The following is an 18200-nucleotide window of genomic DNA, read 5'->3' on the forward strand; positions in this document are numbered from 1 at the left end:
TGAACCAGTGGACTTGGCGCCATATTGAAGTCAGACTTCGGTGCTCTATTGTTACTTCATTACCACAGCAACCAACGTGGCACTCCCAATGCACAAATACAATCTGATGGCTCAACCCATTTAGACCCAGTCTACACAAGTCTTCTAAATCATGACAGTTGAAAAACCCATGTTTTCTATGTCAGTGGTTCTCAAACTATTTCATGTCAAGGACCCCCAAAAATATCTGTAATTGGCCCCAGACCCCCATCTAAAAAAAAACGTTTGCTCAAAAAAGTATATATATATTCAAAGATTTACATTTGCACATTTTCAAGTATTGGTATCAAAATCAAGTAGAAAGTACTCATTATGCAGAATGTCCCGTTTTAAAGTTTTCAAATGTATAAAAATAAAAACGTACAGAGATCTACACAAGCTCACGTCACGACCACATTGTGAGCTTGTAGATTGGCTATTTTCAAATGGCCGAAATGCATATACGGCTGAAGTTTTGTAATAGTAATCAAAATCTACAAAGTAACTAGTAACTAATGTTTTCAAATGATTGTAGTGGAGTAAAAGTACAATATTTGCCTCTGAGATGCAGTGGAGTAGAAGTAAAACTATAAAAAATTGGAAAGGCTCCAAAATTGTACGTACAGTACTTGAGTAATAGTACAGTACTTTACACCGCTGATGCTGAGCCATATATTGCAGCCACAGATATGCAGGCCCATTCTGGGCGGGAACCTCTTTTGGTGTTTTACCCCCTCAGGCCACACAGGGAACCCATTTTGGGGTTATGTACAGTATGTACAGTATTCAAAAATGTAATTTTTATATAAAAAATGTCGTTTTTCCAGAAAACTTAGGTCAGGATTTAGAGGCGTTTTTAGAATCGGGCTCAGGCCTAAATGGGTTAAACAAGCCAGACGAGTACTACCAGCATGTCAACTCATAATAACTGACCTCCCTGTCGGGCAATCTTAGTAAATAGGAAGGTATCCAAGTAATTTGGAGTGTCTCCCTGTGTGTTATGGCGGGAAAAGATACAAACACACCAGGCCGAGCTTAACCCCATCTTTTTATATATTGTTGCTGTTGGGCAGAAACCTTATCTCAGTTTTTTAATTTTTGTACATTTTTTCTAACCTGACGCTGCCAGATCCAAGAAGCTTGCTACACAAATTTGTTTCACAGCTTATTGGGATCTGGGATCGCGGAAGCAAATTCGATGACGGGGGCTGTTCCTTTTTTTCAAGATACTTGGTAGATGATTGGATGGGACCGTCTGTCTATCACCGTGTGGGGCGTGCAAACACAACCAATCATATTGACGTGTCTATATAGCTTCACATCCGGTTTCGCACATATCCCGCCCTTAGCTCACGCTGATTGGTTCGGTACGGAACGGATTGGTGTTAGCTGAACTCCCTGAGAAATCCCAGATGGAAGCTGTGTTGGGGAACATGCCCAATACCGCCCCCATCTGGCAGCGTCGGGTTACATTTTTTCCCCCCCATAAATTATACTGCAGCGTCACACGAGCATCAAAAGTAGCAGATCTGCACACTCAAAGCGCGCCGCTTTGAGCTTGTAGATCCGCTATACTTTAACCAGAAGTCTACACAATTAGACAACGTAGAACAATTGTTATTTTCATCAACACCTGTCTTATCTCTCCTATGGTACCACATCAATACAGCGTGGAAGTGAGGACAAAATCCTGTCCAATGACAACAAAATACTCTTTGGTCTGCGAGACAAAATCTCATCAAAAGGTGATCGGTACTCTGAGGCTCAAATGCCCAATAAATAATGGGCCTTGGTATGAAATCCGTTGAAAACCGCTGCTATAAGAAATCCACAGAGCGCTAAGTTGCCGCGTCCTTATTGCCACCCGACACAGACAGTTAAAATCACCGCTCTGTGGATTTGTCTATACTAGTGCAAAGTGGCTCTGGGGCGTCTGTATCTCGGGCGCCATCATACAGGGAAGGTAGCCACGGAAGCTTCCGCGTGTGCGTCACAGAGCGGACGTTCGGTAGGCCAATCGGAGGCGGCGGGTCTTAGTCACTCGAGTGTTGGTGTCCCTTCCGCACGTCCGCTTGACTTCCTCCTTGCCCATGCTTCCATGCGATGCAGGTCAATCCAATTTACACAACTTTTGCCGGGGAATTCTTCACAAAATAATGGCGTTAGAGTGCCAGCAGATTTTGCTCTGAGAAGCCCCGCCTTCCGCAAACCGGGAGGCATAATCCTCCGTTCTTACCTCACGCTGTCACATCTAAAGTCTCTCTAGTAGCGTTAATATTCCAAACGAGATGCTTCCTGAAGTCAGAAATGAGGACAGAACATTGCGCTTTTGGTCAAAACCATGGGGAGTTATATATTTCCATAGGCAGAAAACCGTCTCTTACATGGGCTGCTTGTAGATCAAGGGGATTTAAGACGCTTGCAGGTCTCCTAAATAAGTGGTTCTCAAAGTGGTCCGGGGACCCTTTGAGGTACCATGAGGCGATTCCATGGTTTCCCCAGCAAAATTGAAATCGGACTGTGATACCAATTTTGGTGTAAGCTCCGTTATGATTGATAGTTGTGAACCAAATGGACCCTTGCAGATCTGTAACTCCGAGAGTGTATATGTGAAACAAAATGGGCCCTTAGAGGCCATTTGTTGGGGTCCCTGCAATTCAATAAATGTTTGACATTAAGTTGTCTAGTCTCGGTATTTTTGTGGTTCCAACGTGTGATGGACGTTTGTTCGTCTGGTTATTCTCTCTCTTTCTCTGGGAATTACTGCCCCATATTTATCTCTCTCTGTGTGTGTGTGTGTGTGTGTGTGTGTGTGTGTGGGGTGTTATTTAATTCTGTGTACACATGTGTATGTGGTGTGTGTGCGCGTGTGCATTACTATACTTGCGAGGGCCTTATGCACCCAACATTATAGTCAAATTTGAGGGCAATTTTCAATTCTCCAGCTTTATAGGGTGTTTTATTGGGTTTAAAAAAGCAATACTAATAGGGAAATGTTCAGGTTAGGCTTAGGCAATAAGGGCCATTCTCGGCCCCACCCTTCTCCCATTGTTTATATTTTGTTTAGTTTCCAAGATGGCCGCAGCACCAGGAGGGGGTGGGGCGGAGGTGAGCGGGCGGGGTCGAGATATGCCCTTACTGGGCTGAATTCAAGACACTTGCCTTGTGTCTGACAGCTGACTTGTGTCTGAACACGGCTTTGATGGTGGTGGTGATGTGTTCTGCCCCCCCTCCCCCCCATCAAACAAAATGTTTGGTGAAACCATATGGGCTTCCATTGGAAATGCATTGGAGCGGCCATTAAACACAGACACAGAATTTGTGAATGCAGCCCAGTAAGGGCATATGTTGACTCCGCCCACTCACCTCCGCCCCACCCCCTCCTGGTGCTGCGGCCATCTTGGAAACTAAACACAATATAAACAATGGGAGAAGGGTGGGGCCGAGAGAGGCCCTTATTTAGAGGTGTGTTTAGGGTTGGAGTTGGGTGTGATTTATACTGATTTATACCAGACTGGTGCCATGTCATGTCGAAATGTAGCCGTCCTCGCAAATATAGTAATGCAAATGTGGGTTTTGTGTGTGTGTGTTTTGCAGTGATGATGAAGCACATGTTCTCTCTCACAAGTATTGTAACACAACTGTGTGTGTGTGTGTGTGTGTGTGTGTGTTGCAGTGACGACGAGCACATGTTGATCCAGCACTACTGCCAGTCTCTGAACCAGGGCTCTCCTCTCAGCCAGCCCAGAAGCCCCGCCCAGATCCTAGTCTCCATGGAGACGGAGGAGAAGGGAGAGCTGGAGAGAGTCCTTGGCGACCTGGAGCAGGAGAACAGGTGACGCACGCACGCACGCACACACACACACACACACACACACACACACACACACACACACACACACACACACACACGGATTAACCCATTTTGAACGGGAACCCATTTTGGTGTCGGCACCATGTTATGCTTTAGCTATTGAAAAATAGCAGATCTACAAGCTCATAGCGCGCCACCGAGTGGCGCGCTACGAGCTTGTAGGTCTGCTATTTTTGAAAAATCGAAGAACGACTGATATTTTTTTAGAATCTGATCTCAGGTCAGAATGGGGTTAATCAGACCAGTGTGTGTCCCAGTGGAAACCTCGTATGAATCTGATCTCAGGTCAGAATGGGTTAAAGTTCTCCGTCGCCACGACTGTTTCCAGTCATTTGGATTCCACAGCCGTCTTCAATGGAGTCATGCTGTGGAACCGGAAATAGCCAATCTTATGAACTCGCAACGCGTCAAAGACACGTCGTGAGATTCTTTTGGGGGGTTATTGGTTATATGTAAAGGTGAAAGAGCAATTGGAAGTGTTCAAACTAGCAATAGAATAGATTTAAAAAAAAATATATGTTTAATGAAAGAAAAAACCTCAATCTGCAATCTGGATGAACGGGTGACGCACGCAGGGCCGCAGGCGCTCATGCACACACACACACACACACACACACACACACACGCATGCGTGCGCACACACACACACACACACACACACACACACGCACAACACACAGAAACGTACCAAAAAACTAAAGTAAAAGAATCAGAATCATCATTATCGTCACATCACAGTTTTAAGTATAAATAGTGGGTTTAGTTTTTGCGCATAGTTCCCATCGTGTTATTTTTTTCCGGGAAAACAAAAAGGGAAGAAAGGAGATCAAGAAAGAAAAATCACACCCGTGTGAAGTGAGGGGAGCTAATATATTTCTAACTCATGTTGATTAGGTGATGTAATAGTGTTGTAAAACAAATGGTGCCAACACAAACATTAAATGCCATTGACAATAAAGAGACAATATGACGTAATGAGGGACAATATGATGTAAATTTTTAAAACGAACATTGAACTAAAAACAAACATTAAACCTGTATATAGGAGGGGCTAGCGCCCCTCAAAAATGTAGAAGCTCGTTCCACACACAAACGGCACACTCGTAGGACACTCTCTTAGCAATTTTTTACATGGTAATTGCGGAAATTGCGGATTTTTTTTTCCATTTTTTCAAATCCTCAAAAATGATGAAAAACGGCGCGCTGTAGTATGCCGTACGATATGGGCTATAGCCCATGGTCCAAAATGATGAGAAACGAGGCTAACCTTTTTTTTCAAAATTTCAAAAAACATGGGCTATATTATAACCCATCGTTTTTGTCATTTCGTCATTTTTTTCAAATCTTCAAAAATGATGAAAAACGGCGCGCTATAGTATGCCGTACGATATGGGCTATAGCCCATGGTCCAAAATGATGAGAAACGAGGATAACTTTTTTTTTTCAAAATTTCAAAAAACATGGGCTATAACCCATCGTTTTTGTCATTTCGTCATTTTTTTCAAATCTTCAAAAATGATGAAAAACGGCGCGCTATAGTATGCCGTACCATATGGGCTATAGCCCACGGTCCAAAATGATGAGAAACGAGGCTAACTTTTTTTTTCAAAATTTCAAAAAACATGGGCTATAACCCATCGTTTTTGTAATTTCGTCATTTTTTTCAAATCCTCAAAAATGATGAAAAACGGCGCGCTATAGTATGCCGTACGATATGGGCTATAGCCCATGGTCCAAAATGATGAGAAACGAGGATAACTTTTGTATTTTAAATTTCAAAAAACATATGTTGTACAACACAAGTGAGGTGTTCCCAGATATTTACAAGCTTGTTTCACTAAACAACCCCTCCGCCCTCTCTCTCCCCTCTCTCTCTCTCCACAGGAAGCTGCAGTCGGAGTACGACCGGCTGAAGAAGGCCCACGACAGGAAGGGCCTGTCCCCGCTGCCCTCCCCGCCGGAGATGCTGCCCGTGTCGCCGCCGCAGAGTCCGCGCGACGCCGAGCTCATCGCCGAGGCCAAGCTGCTGCGGCAGCACAAGGGCCGCCTGGAGGCGCGCATGCAGATCCTGGAGGACCACAACAAGCAGCTGGAGTCCCAGCTGCACCGGCTCCGACAGCTGCTGGAGCAGGTGGGTTGCAAACGCATTAGTGTCGTGTTCGCCGACTAAAACGAAGGCGAAAAATGTTCGTCGACTACCTATTTTAACTGACGAAAACAAATGGAAACTAAAATGAAAACGAATCTACGATGACTAAAACTAAGACTAAATATACTGACGATTTCCTTCGACAAATAAAAACTAGACTAAAATGTTAGGAAGGGACTAGTGGACGAGATCCAGTATAAGTCATTTTACACTTGTCGCGTTGTGAGCTTGTAGATCAGCTATTTTCAGTAAGTGTAAAAACACTCATTATGACGGCATCAAGACCCGCCAAAATACATTTTAGTCGACTAAATCAACTGTAGATTTAGTCGACTAAAATCTTATGACATTTAGTCGACTGAAACTAGACTAACACTAAGACATTCTAGGTGACTAAAATGTGACTAAAACTAAATGAACTTTCAGTCCATAGACTATGACTAAACTAAAATAGAAATTTGTTGCCAAAAACAACACTGGGGGCCTGAGGCTCGTCCTGCCCCCCGAACAATTACCGGCCTGAAACGCGGGGGGGGAACAAAACCCGCGAAAAGGTCTCTGTCACTATGGCATAGTATGCACTTTCACTCAATCATATTATAGTCCCTTCCCTGCCGAGGCCTACAGCCAGGAGCCCACTCTGAGAAAAACGCTTTTCATCGCGCATGTACTTTCATCACGCATGTACTTTCGTTGCGTGTTTTTTTCATTGCGTATTTTTTCATCGCGCTCTTTCATTGTGTACTTTCAGTGCATATTTTTTCTTTCATTGCATACTACATTGCGTACTTTAATCCTTTCGTCCATTTTTTATTTTCATCCTGTATTTTCATCCATGTATTTCTCTCACTCACTCGGTGCCTTGCTCTCTCCCACGGTGTTAAAGTTACACCTATTTCCCAATGCTGCACATTTTGAGAGGTGTTGTTGCTGTGTAATTGTCGAGAGCAATGGCTGCGAGCGACATTGAAGAGTCAAAACTACGTGTCAATACGCCTGTATCAACAGAATAATTGTCATAGGTATATATGGCGGACCTCATTTGGTCATGAAACGGGGCCTCCAGATTCCTAAGGCCGCCCCTGACTCACAGTACACTCACACACCCGCGCAAGCTAAGACGCACATGCACACACAAACGGAAACACTTGAAGCCACGTACATTTGTAAAAGCACAGCGGGCAGCGTCACGCCTCGTATGCATGCAGAAGTGGGATCAAATCCAGAAGCCGTGCGTGCGGGCTGGGAACACGGACCCAGCTGATTCACCAGATGGTTTCTGCAGAGAGTGGGAAGTCGACGTAAAAAAAAAAACATTAAAAAAAAAACCTACACTATACAGTCAATTCAATTCAATTCAAAGGGCTTTATTGGCATGAGAAAACATACGTTTACATTGCCAAAGCAGAAAGAACAATACAACAATACAGCAATACAATCAAAACCAAAAATTATGTACTTTGAAGGTCAGAATCTTCAATAGATCAACTTCTGTGTACCAAGATAACTCGATGCAGGTATAGTGCAGGTATAGTGCAGGTATAGTACAGTCAAATACTTGTGTTAATATGTGTGTCCATTTGTACATTTTGTACACTTTTTAAACGCAAGTTAAATTAACCAAACGACCTCCGGCTCTTGCTGTGTCCTCGAACCAATTGTGCGGCTCTTCCTAATAATAGCCTGTCTGTGTTTTTTGGTCGGCCAGCAGGTCCACGCACAACTTATGATTATCATTTTTTTTACATATCGAATTCTGGGCACGCTGTTTTGATGTGCTGCGTTGTGTGTGTGTGTGTACCTGCAGCTCAACTCTAATTATTCTGTGTTTGTGTCTGTCTGTCTGTCCGTGCGTTCGTGTCTGTACGTGCGTGTGTCCGTCTGTGTGTGTGTGTGTGTGTGTGTGTGTGTGTGTGTGTGTGTGTGTGTGTGTGTGTGTGCGCATGTCAGACGGACTCCAAGGTGAACGGCACGGCCCTCTCGTCTCCCTCCACCTCCTCCCAGAGGTCTGACACCTCCCTGCCGCTGCTCCGCGTGGCCGCCAGCCAGACCACAGACACAATGGGTGAAGCCACGTGCACGCTCGCACTCAAACACACACACACACACACACACACACACACACACACACACACACACTATGCAAGGGAGCAGTGGTGGGGAAAAAAATGCTCACATTTCCTTCTTGAGTAAAAGTATTGATACTGATAGAAATACTCTGTTACTCTGTAAAGGTCCGGAATTCAAAATGGACTTGAGTAAAAGTAGAAAAGTCTGAGAATGAATTGCTTGATATCAGCGAGCGATACACTACACTAGTCTAGGAGCGCCTGTTGTGCAACTTACGATGTCATTTCGGGTTGATCATCAAAAGTGTTCCCCCTCCAAACACTAACGCTATTATCTCTGAATCTAAATCACTGATCTCCCAAAATCAGTGTTTTGACGGCCCATCGCTGTCCCGTCGCTAGTCGCGGTCCACTGAAACTTTTTCCATTTCCTGAAAAGTAACAGTTTTAGACAGGCAACGCACCTTACAGCAGTGGTTCCCAAAGTGGGGTCCGGAGACCCCCAGGGGTACCTGAGGGAGTTCCAGGGGAGACCCATCTATTTTGTTCATGTTCATAAAGTGCTAAAGTGTTTAAAGCAGTGGTTCCCAAACTTTTTCATGTCAAGGACCCCCAAATTGACACTACTTAGCCCGTGGACCCCCATTTGAAAAGATATGCCAGGGACATGCCATAAGAGAAGACGTACACATTTAGACGTCTACATTTAGACGTCTACATTTATGATGAAAAATGATGAAAAACGGCGTGCCATAGTATGCCGTACGATATGGGCTATAGCCCACGGTCCAAAATGATGAGAAACGAGGCTAACTTTTTTTTTCAAAATTTAAAAAAACATGGGCTATAACCCATCGTTTTTTTTATTTTTTCATTTTTTTCAAATCCTCAAAAATGATGAAATACTGCGCGCTATAGTATGCCGTACGATATGGGCTATAGCCCACAGTCCAAAATGATGAGAAACGAGGCTAACTTTTTTTTTCAAAATTTCAAAAAACATGGGCTATAACCCATCGTTTTTTTTCATTTTTTCATTTTTTTCAAATCCTCAAAAATGATGAAAAACGGCGTGCCATAGTATGCCGTACGATATGGGCTATAGCCCACGGTCCAAAATGATGAGAAACGAGGCTTACTTTTTTTTCCAAAATTTCAAAAAACATGGGCTATAACCCATCGTTTTTTTCATTTTTTCATTTTTTTCAAATCCTCAAAAATGATGAAAAACGGCGTGCCATAGTATGCCGTACGATATGGGCTATAGCCCACGGTCCAAAATGATGAGAAACGAGGCTAACTCTTTTTTTTCAAATTTTCAAAAAACATGGGCTATAACCCATTGTTTTTTTCATTTTTTCATTTTTTTCAAATCCTCAAAAATGATGAAAAACGGCGCGCTATAGTATGCCGTACGATATGGGCTATAGCCCACGGTCCAAAATGATGAGAAACGAGGCTAACTTTTTTTTTCAAAATTTCAAAAAACATGGGCTATAACCCATCGTTTTTTTTTTTTTTTTTTTTTTTTCAAATCCTCAAAAATGATGAAAAACGGCGTGCCATAGTATGCCGTACGATATGCTACAGCACCTTACAGCAACATTATGGTATATTACAACTAAATATAATAGGCATAATACAATGTGTGGTCTTTGCTGCCCTCTACAGTCTATGCTGCTCACTTACAGGTTGAATTGTTCATTCTTCTGCTGCAGTCTGCCTCACAAAGAAAATCACAACATGTGACTGGTTTCAGCTGGTTCCAAACAAAAGCACAGAACATAACCCAGATATGGCAAACAGCCTTACACACACACACACACACACACACACACACACACACACACACACACACACACACCTCTGACGTGGTTGCTTTGCCTCCCGATTCAGGCGATGATGAGCTATCCAGCCCTTCCCAAGATGCATCTGGACTGGAGGAAGTGATGGAACAGCTCAACAACTCCTTCCCTCACAGCCAGGGTACACATGCGCATACACACACACGTGCGCGACATATGTATTTATGTCCACATAAAGGTGCAATGCCACCTTCTGCAATGGGCAGAACATAATTGACAGTATACTTGTCTCGACCCTTACCGGCCCATTTGGTTCCATTAGTACACTCTGAGTTACACACCCGTACCAGGCCATTTGGAACCCCACTCAAGCTTCCAAGGGGTAGCTTGGTAGCTACCCCTTGGTAGGGTCCCTGGACCCCACTTTGAGTGTTGCCCGTGAGCCTTTTTTTTTTTACCAGAATGGAACACAACCTTATTTAGCAACATTGGAAAAACCTGTGAAGGAATTGAGGAAGTGGCCCAATTTCTTTCCAATATGGCTGCTCTTGCTGTGCATATACTGTAGCCTGTTATTAGACTTCATACAGCGGCTCAATTTGAGCCAATTAATTGTACAAAGAGGTGTAACACGAGTCCTGGCTGACGGTACAGCAGAGTTGGAATGATGTACTATGACGCATCACTCCACTAGCTAGCTTGCTTGCAACCCGTTGGCCACTGAGAGCTGACCTGTACGACCACGGCCATTTTATCGTTTTCTTCATTTACACTCGTTTTATTTGATTTGTGTGATTTAGGCCTTCACCTTAGTCTCTCCGGTAGCATAAATGTCTGTCCTCTGTTACTTAGCACAGCAGGCTGACTTTTTCCCCCCCTCTGTCCATTCATTCTTTCTTTCTTTCTTTCTTTCTTTCCTTCCTTTATCCCTCCGCTATGGTCCAGGAGGGAGAAGGGGCCACCAATAAGAGGTCAGTATCTTAGCCTTCTTTCTGTCAGTTTGTTTGTCTGTCTGTCTTTCTTTCTTTATCTTTTTCTTTCCTAACCTTTAATCACTAGATTTTGTTGTGTTCCACATTCGAGACATACTCTTGTCTGTCAAGTACTTAACATGTGTGCCTCTTAACTAATTAACTGCGAAGGAGTAAATAAATGAATAATTCAGCCCCTGCCAGCTATTCTTGATTGTTTTCTTAACCTTTCAAGAATATTTATCTACAGTATGATCGATCCCCGATAGTTGATAAACACGCAGATGTCACGTTGTAGAAAATACCGTGCTGGCCAACACGGAAGAGGAACGACACAGAAGACGAGATAAAGGCATTTCCAAAAGTCCAGTAACATGGCAGTCGATGGCAGCTGGGTTTTTTTAATGTGATTTCCTGCTAGACTGTTTCACTGAGAGTCAAATGGTGACTCATAGGTTAGGGAAGAGCGCCATCTATCGTTGAAAGCTCATATCACACAAAATGTTGGTGTCCCCCCACCCCCTGCGGTAACTCTTGAGGACCCCTTGTTTAAGACAAACGGCCTAAAGCAGGGGCAAACCTTTTTTGGCCCATCAGCCATTTTTCCAAGTACCCCCTCATCTCAGGCTTTTCTCTTGGCAGATGAGTAAGGCTGGGACCGAGGCTATAGCTCTGTGTGGTTATGAGTAAGGCTGGGACCGAGGCTATATACGATATGGGATATAGCCCATGGTCCAAAATGATGAGAAACGAGGCTAACTTTTTTTTCCACAATTTCAAAAAACATGGGCTATAACCCATCGTTTTTGTAATTTCGTCATTTTTTTCGAATCCTCAAAAATGATGAAAAACGGCGCGCTATGGTATGCCGTACGATATGGGCTATAGCCCATGGTCCAAAATGATGAGAAACGAGGATAACTTTTTTTTTCAAAATTTCAAAAAACATGGGCTATAACCCATCGTTTTTGTCATTTCGTCATTTTTTTAAAATCTTCAAAAATGATGAAAAACTGCGCGCTATAGTATGCCGTACGATATGGGCTATAGCCCACGGTCCAAAATGATGAGAAACGAGGCTAACTTTTTTTTTAAAAATTTAAAAAAACATGGGCTATAACCCATCGTTTTTGTCATTTCGTCATTTTTTCAAATCTTCAAAAATGATGAAAAACTGCGCGCTATAGTATGCCGTACGATATGGGCTATAGCCCACGGTCCAAAATGATGAGAAACGAGGCTAACTTTTTTTTCAAAATTTAAAAAAACATGGGCTATAACCCATCGTTTTTGTCATTTCGTCATTTTTTTCAAATCCTCAAAAATGATGAAAAACGGCGCGCTATAGTATGCCGTACGATATGGGCTATAGCCCATGGTCCAAAATGATGAGAAACGAGGCTAACTTTTTTTTTCAAAATTTCAAAAAACATGGGCTATAACCCATCGTTTTTGTCATTTCGTCATTTTTTTCAAATCTTCAAAAATGATGAAAAACTGCGCGCTATAGTATGCCGTACGATATGGGCTATAGCCCACGGTCCAAAATGATGAGAAACGAGTCTAACTTTTTTTTCAAAATTTTAAAAAACATGGGCTATAACCCATCGTTTTTGTCATTTCGTAATTTTTTTCAAATCCTCAAAAATGATGAAAAACGGCGCGCTATAGTATGCCGTACGATATGGGCTATAGCCCATGGTCCAAAATGATGAGAAACGAGGATAACTTTTTTTTTCAAAATTTAAAAAAACATGGGCTATAACCCATCGTTTTTGTCATTTCGTCATTTTTTTCAAATCTTCAAAAATGATGAAAAACTGCGCGCTTATAGTATGCCGTACGATATGGGCTATAGCCCACGGTCCAAAATGATGAGAAACGAGGCTAACTTTTTTTTCAAAATTTAAAAAAACATGGGCTATAACCCATCGTTTTTGTCATTTCGTCATTTTTTTCAAATCCTCAAAAATGATGAAAAACGGCGCGCTATAGTATGCCGTACGATATGGGCTATAGCCCATGGTCCAAAATGATGAGAAACGAGGATAACTTTTTGTCAAATTGCGGAATTGCTGAAATTGCGTGTGTAGATTTAGACGCCATAAAAACCTTTCAATCCAAATGATTCGGACCCTTTTCACTACAATATGAATCATGTCGATTGTGTGCAAAACCTGACGACTCACTTTTCAATTAGATGAACAATAACTAGTAATGTTACAGCATAAAAAAATAAAAGTAAATTAATTATGAATTATTTATCTTCTCTCTCTCTCTCTCTCTCTCTCACCAGGTCCCAGCGTGGGCAGTCTGTTCCACATGGCTGACGACTTGGGCCGCGCCATGGAGTCACTGGTCAGCGTGATGACGGACGAGCAGAGCGCCGAATAGCACGAGGCCCCTGCCCTTCTGACTCCGCCCCTGCCCTTCTGACTCCGCCCCTGCCCTTCTGACTCCCACCCCCTGTCCCTGCCTTCCCCCCCTCCCCTCTCTGTACCACCTACTTGTTGCATGCTTTTTCTAGTCAAAACAACTGGATATCGGACAAACACCGTTTACAAAGAGAATATATATAATGTCTATTTTTGTGAAGGAGCGCGGTTGCAGCGACGACAGTGAAAACAAAACAAAACAAACAAACTTGTAGATTTCAGTAGTTTCTTAAAAAAAAAGAAAAAAACGAGAGAGAAAAAAAAAGTCCCTGGAGTTGTTTTATTATTAACAGAGCAGATTTTTAAACTTCTATGCAATTGTATAAAAAAAGAGAGAGACTGAGAGAGAGGTTGAAAAAAAAAAAAAAAAAAAAAGAATATATATGACATGTCGTCAATGGTGAGACAAGTCAGCGTTTTGGACGTGGTCATGTGTTTGTAACGGATGGGGGGGGGGGGGGGGGGGGAAATCCCAACAAACGAAAAACAAAAAACAAAAAATGCATTTGTATGGAAAAAGAATGATTGTAAACCATAATGGGTGCTTTTTAAAGAGGAAAAGAATATGTCTTTCTATTCACAGAGTATATACTACTGTCAAAGGCAATGCAGGCATCCTGAATATTTTCTGTGTGTGTGTGTGTGTGTGTGTGTGTGGGGGGGGGGGGGTGTGTATGTGTACTGTATGTGTGTGTAGGTGCCTAATTTTCACATAACATTACAGCTTTTTTTTCCCCCTTTTTTTTGTCGCTTTGGCTGACAAACCTCAGTTATAATTGAGTTGTCCTCAATCTATTCATCCCTTTTTATCCTGACGTCCGTCCATTCATCCGTATACGTGTCACACATCCCTCCTCAAATGGTCAAATCCTCTGCGTCTGTTTAACTCTTCGCGGCGTTCGTTGTGCAAATGGAACCCATCGGCACTGCAACTCCTGAGAGCTTTCCAATGAACCCGTAATGGGTACTATGCAGAGTGGCCATATTGGAAAGACATTGGGGCCCCTTCCTTCCCAGGTGTTGCCTCGGTTCCATTTAGTGTATCACAGTGGTTGTCACGTTTCTAAATTTAAAGGACCCCCCCCCCCCCCCATTTATCTGTGTACACATTGAACCAAATGGACACTTACAGGTCCATTTGGTTCCATTTGTACACTCTCAGAGTTACACACCTATAAGGCCGTTTTGGACCCATGTGGGCACTTTGGGGACTTTGAGACCCACTGGCGTAGCGGCGTTTTCCAGTGAGCCAGCATGACATATCAATATGATCAACATCCTGGCCCCGGTTGACCAGAGAAGGAACGGAGCCTTCGTTAGCGTCATCGGGTATAACGCATCATGTGACGGAAGTAAGGAAGAGGCCCAATGTCTTTTCAAAATGGCTGCTGTCTGCAGAGCCGATTTGCCGGGTTCATTCGGGTTCCATCAGAGTTAAATTGGCCCTCTGCATTTTTACTGTATACTATTGATATCATGTCAGACGGATATTTTATCAGATTACGTTTTCTGAAGCCTGCGGGTGTGTTCCAACACCAGGTGCTGTGTTTGCAAGCAGATTATGTTTAATATAAGACACTTCAGAACTGTCACAATTAAAGGCCGTAAGCCAGTGGTTCCCAAACCCCCCCCCCACACACACACACACACACTGGTTGAGAACCACTGACCTAAGTGGTCAAGTTTAAATGGCATATCCTAAAGATGAACGCCGGGTCAGCAATTCTTCATTGGGCTTCGTGACCGCTCACCTCACTAAATCGGTTCGCAAAACTCAAACAAAAGAGCTTAAATGAATGGGAATGTCGTCTCCTGCTTTTAGCCTCTTCAAGTCTAAAAACTGTTTTGTCTCTCACCCAGGGAACACATAATAACGATGATAATATACAGTAGAGTACAAGTTATTATATCAAGAGTACTGGAAAGGACTATAAGGAGAAATTAAACGTGCAAGTTTATCTCCTATTTATTTTAAAACTACACTACAGTGTTGGCTAGCTTGAACTTTTTTTATATTTGTATTTAATTTTAATTGAACTCTATAACACCCTGATTTTACAGATTTTTTTTAAAGATCTGACAAAAAAAAGAATCCAGTAAATGCAAAGCTCTACCTCATTTGAAATTCTGGAGTTTCCACCATTTTTGAGGCGACGGCTACTCTACTGTACTTTATATCCCTTGTCGGTACTGGGAAAGGTGTTGAATGGCCTTGTTGGATCCCTCCATGTCCATGTGTCCAAGTCTAATTCATGATCAAAGGTGTTGAATGCCCTTGTTGGATCCCTCCATGTCCATGTGTCCTGCTCAATAATGCACACACGTACGCTGCATTTCTTATTGCCCTGTATGGCGTTTTTTTTTTTTTTTAATATATGAATGATTCGATGTATGTTTATAGATCCATCACTGTCGGGTGGAAACGGGGAGTAGAACCTGTGTTCACACTGCATCCAATTAATTTTTTCCTTTTTAAATGGATTTTATTTGTTGCATCTTTGAGTCACAAGCCAAACCTAACAATTTTCAAAACGTTAAAAAAAAAAAAAAGATAATGAAAATAGCAGCTCTAGCTATCAATTTTAACTGCTTATGCGTGACGCTGTCGTACGACAAAGGCATAAAATGGGGCATTACTTTAGGAACAACGTAATATGGAGAAAGAAGGTTTCTGCCCGATTGCCTGTACATCAAGTTTTCTTTCCCGCGGAGGCTACATTGACGCCCTATACTTGATCACACTGCAGCACATTCTCTAATTGTCTAGACTTGTAAATCAATTAAGTAATGCAGATGTTTTAACCCATTCTGACCTGAGATCAGATTCATACGAGGTTTCCACTGGGGACACACTGGTCTGATGAACCCATTCTGACCTGAGATCAGATTCTAAAAATGTCACAGTCGTTCTTTGATTTTTCAAAAATAGCAGACCTACAAGCTCGTAGCGCGCCACTCGGTGGCGCGCTATGAGCTTGTAGATCTGCTATTTTTCAATAGCTAAAGCATAACATGATGCCAACACCAAAACGGGTTCCCGGTCAGAATGGGTTAAAAATAATTGAACTTTTAAGAGTGTAAACTGGTATTTTTATTTTTACACTCAAGAGTTGGAGGGTCTATAATGGTCCATTTTGGTTACCAACTCCATCATTTAGCTGTGGACCACCTGGAACCGCCTCAAGGACCACTGGTTGAAAACCACTGCACGTGCGAAGCGCCACACAAGCATCAAACGTAGAGCTTAAGTTGGATCTGCTACTTTTGAATTTGAATCCTGAAGAATGACAGTCTTGGACATAATGCGGTTTCCACCCGACAGAGACGATAACACTATATGAATCCGTGTGCACTACTGTCATACCTGGGACATACTGTAACTGTAACTAGGCTTTTTGTTTTCTCTAAGAGAGGGATTGTTATAGACGTGTGTGTGTGTGTTTTGTTTTGTTGACTTTATCGTCTTCCATTGGGTTAAAGGTATTCCTTTTTTGTGCAGTGTGAGCCGTTGGTAGCGTGTGACTAAATAGGAGAGACATTATTTTAACGTGTAACCACGTTGAAGAGGTGGAGAGACGTTCTTATAATTGGTGTGTTCCCGCAGTTTGAGCAGAGGGTTTTTTCTTTCAGAGAGGCTTTCTTTTTTCCATGTTGATACCATACACTGACGTTTTTGATTGAAACTTTGATAACTTTCTTTTGATTACTTTCTAACCTTTTTTTGTTTTGTTTCATCCTCCCATCATTGTCGTTTTGTTTGTTTTTCAATAACGCGTCGAACTTTCACAACATATCAGATTCCACCAAATATATGCCTTACTACTGTATTATAAAATGCTTTACTGTGTATCAATAAAGCACGCAGTTATGTTGAACCCAGCTGATTCTGTGATTCCTTTGTTGTTCCAGCTGCTGGGATGATTTTTGTTTAGTTGCATGCTAGAACGATCCGTTTTGTATATGTGAATGTTGAAATTGCGGAGTGTTGCGGAAAATTTGCGGAGTGTTTTTTCCTCAATTTCCGAAATTCCGCAATTTCCATTTCCGCAATTTTGAAAAAAAAAAGTTAGCCTCGATTCTCATTATTTTGGACTATGGCTATAGCCTATATCGTACGGCATACTATAGCACGCCATTTTTCACCTTTTTTTTAAATCCTCAACAATGATGAAGACTATAGCGCGCCGTATTTCATCATCGCCGCATGGAGACAGAACTCTGCACCATGCATCTCACATGCCTTTGTGGCATAAACATAAAGACAAGGATGTATAAACCGAATGTGGTAGGTTAAAAATGAGTCAATATAAAAACTGAAACAACAAATCACACTCTTCATTAGGAGTGAAATATTGGGTAAGACTAAGATAACAGTTGTAAAAAGCCCCTTGCTGGGCTTGAACCTAGAACCTTCTGTTTGCAAAGCCTGTGTCTTAACCGCTGCTACAACTTTGCTTATACATTAGAGACAGGTAGGCCTACAAAGGTACAACCTTGCAAAGATGCAAAATGAAAAAAATAACTGCTCTTTGTAATACACATACAAACTTGGAAAAACATCCTTGATGTAAGAGTGAGCTAAATATTGTATAAATGTCCGTACTAGTAGGCCTACTTGTGTGCAACAAGCAAGTAGGCACTCGATAGGGTGCAGTTCTAGTTTATTTTGCCATAACACCCACATTTTACTGTGTGGAAAAACCGGGGGGGAAAACCCCCCCCCAGCCCCACTGTACTGCATCCCAGTAGACCCAGGGTAACAGAGTACATCGATGAGTATTGGCTTCAGTGCCTTGGGTACAGCATGGTCCCCCAGGCTGGCCTTGAACCTGCTTTGGCCATGTACCTCGGTAACATGGTCGCCTAGGTAGCCACGCTA

General features: G+C 42.5%; 1 protein-coding gene across 1 annotated transcript in view; it reads left to right on the top strand.

The window, feature by feature from the left end:
* LOC308311384 (dystrophin-like) overlaps positions 1 to 17196 on the top strand; it is a 368975-nt gene extending 351779 nt beyond the window's left edge. The window contains 7 exon segments of the mRNA XM_080758068.1: positions 3695 to 3853; positions 5777 to 6023; positions 7992 to 8106; positions 10007 to 10096; positions 13183 to 13265; positions 13267 to 13289; positions 13291 to 17196. Coding sequence (XP_080614194.1) covers positions 3695 to 3853; positions 5777 to 6023; positions 7992 to 8106; positions 10007 to 10096; positions 13183 to 13265; positions 13267 to 13289; positions 13291 to 13342 — 769 coding nt within the window. The 3' untranslated portion in view covers positions 13343 to 17196.
* The last annotated feature ends 1004 nt before the right edge of the window (positions 17197 to 18200 follow it).

The sequence above is a fragment of the Protomyctophum bolini genome (assembly GCF_963924005.1).
Source record: "Protomyctophum bolini genome assembly, chromosome: 24".
NCBI classification, from domain to species: Eukaryota; Metazoa; Chordata; class Actinopteri; order Myctophiformes; family Myctophidae; genus Protomyctophum; species Protomyctophum bolini.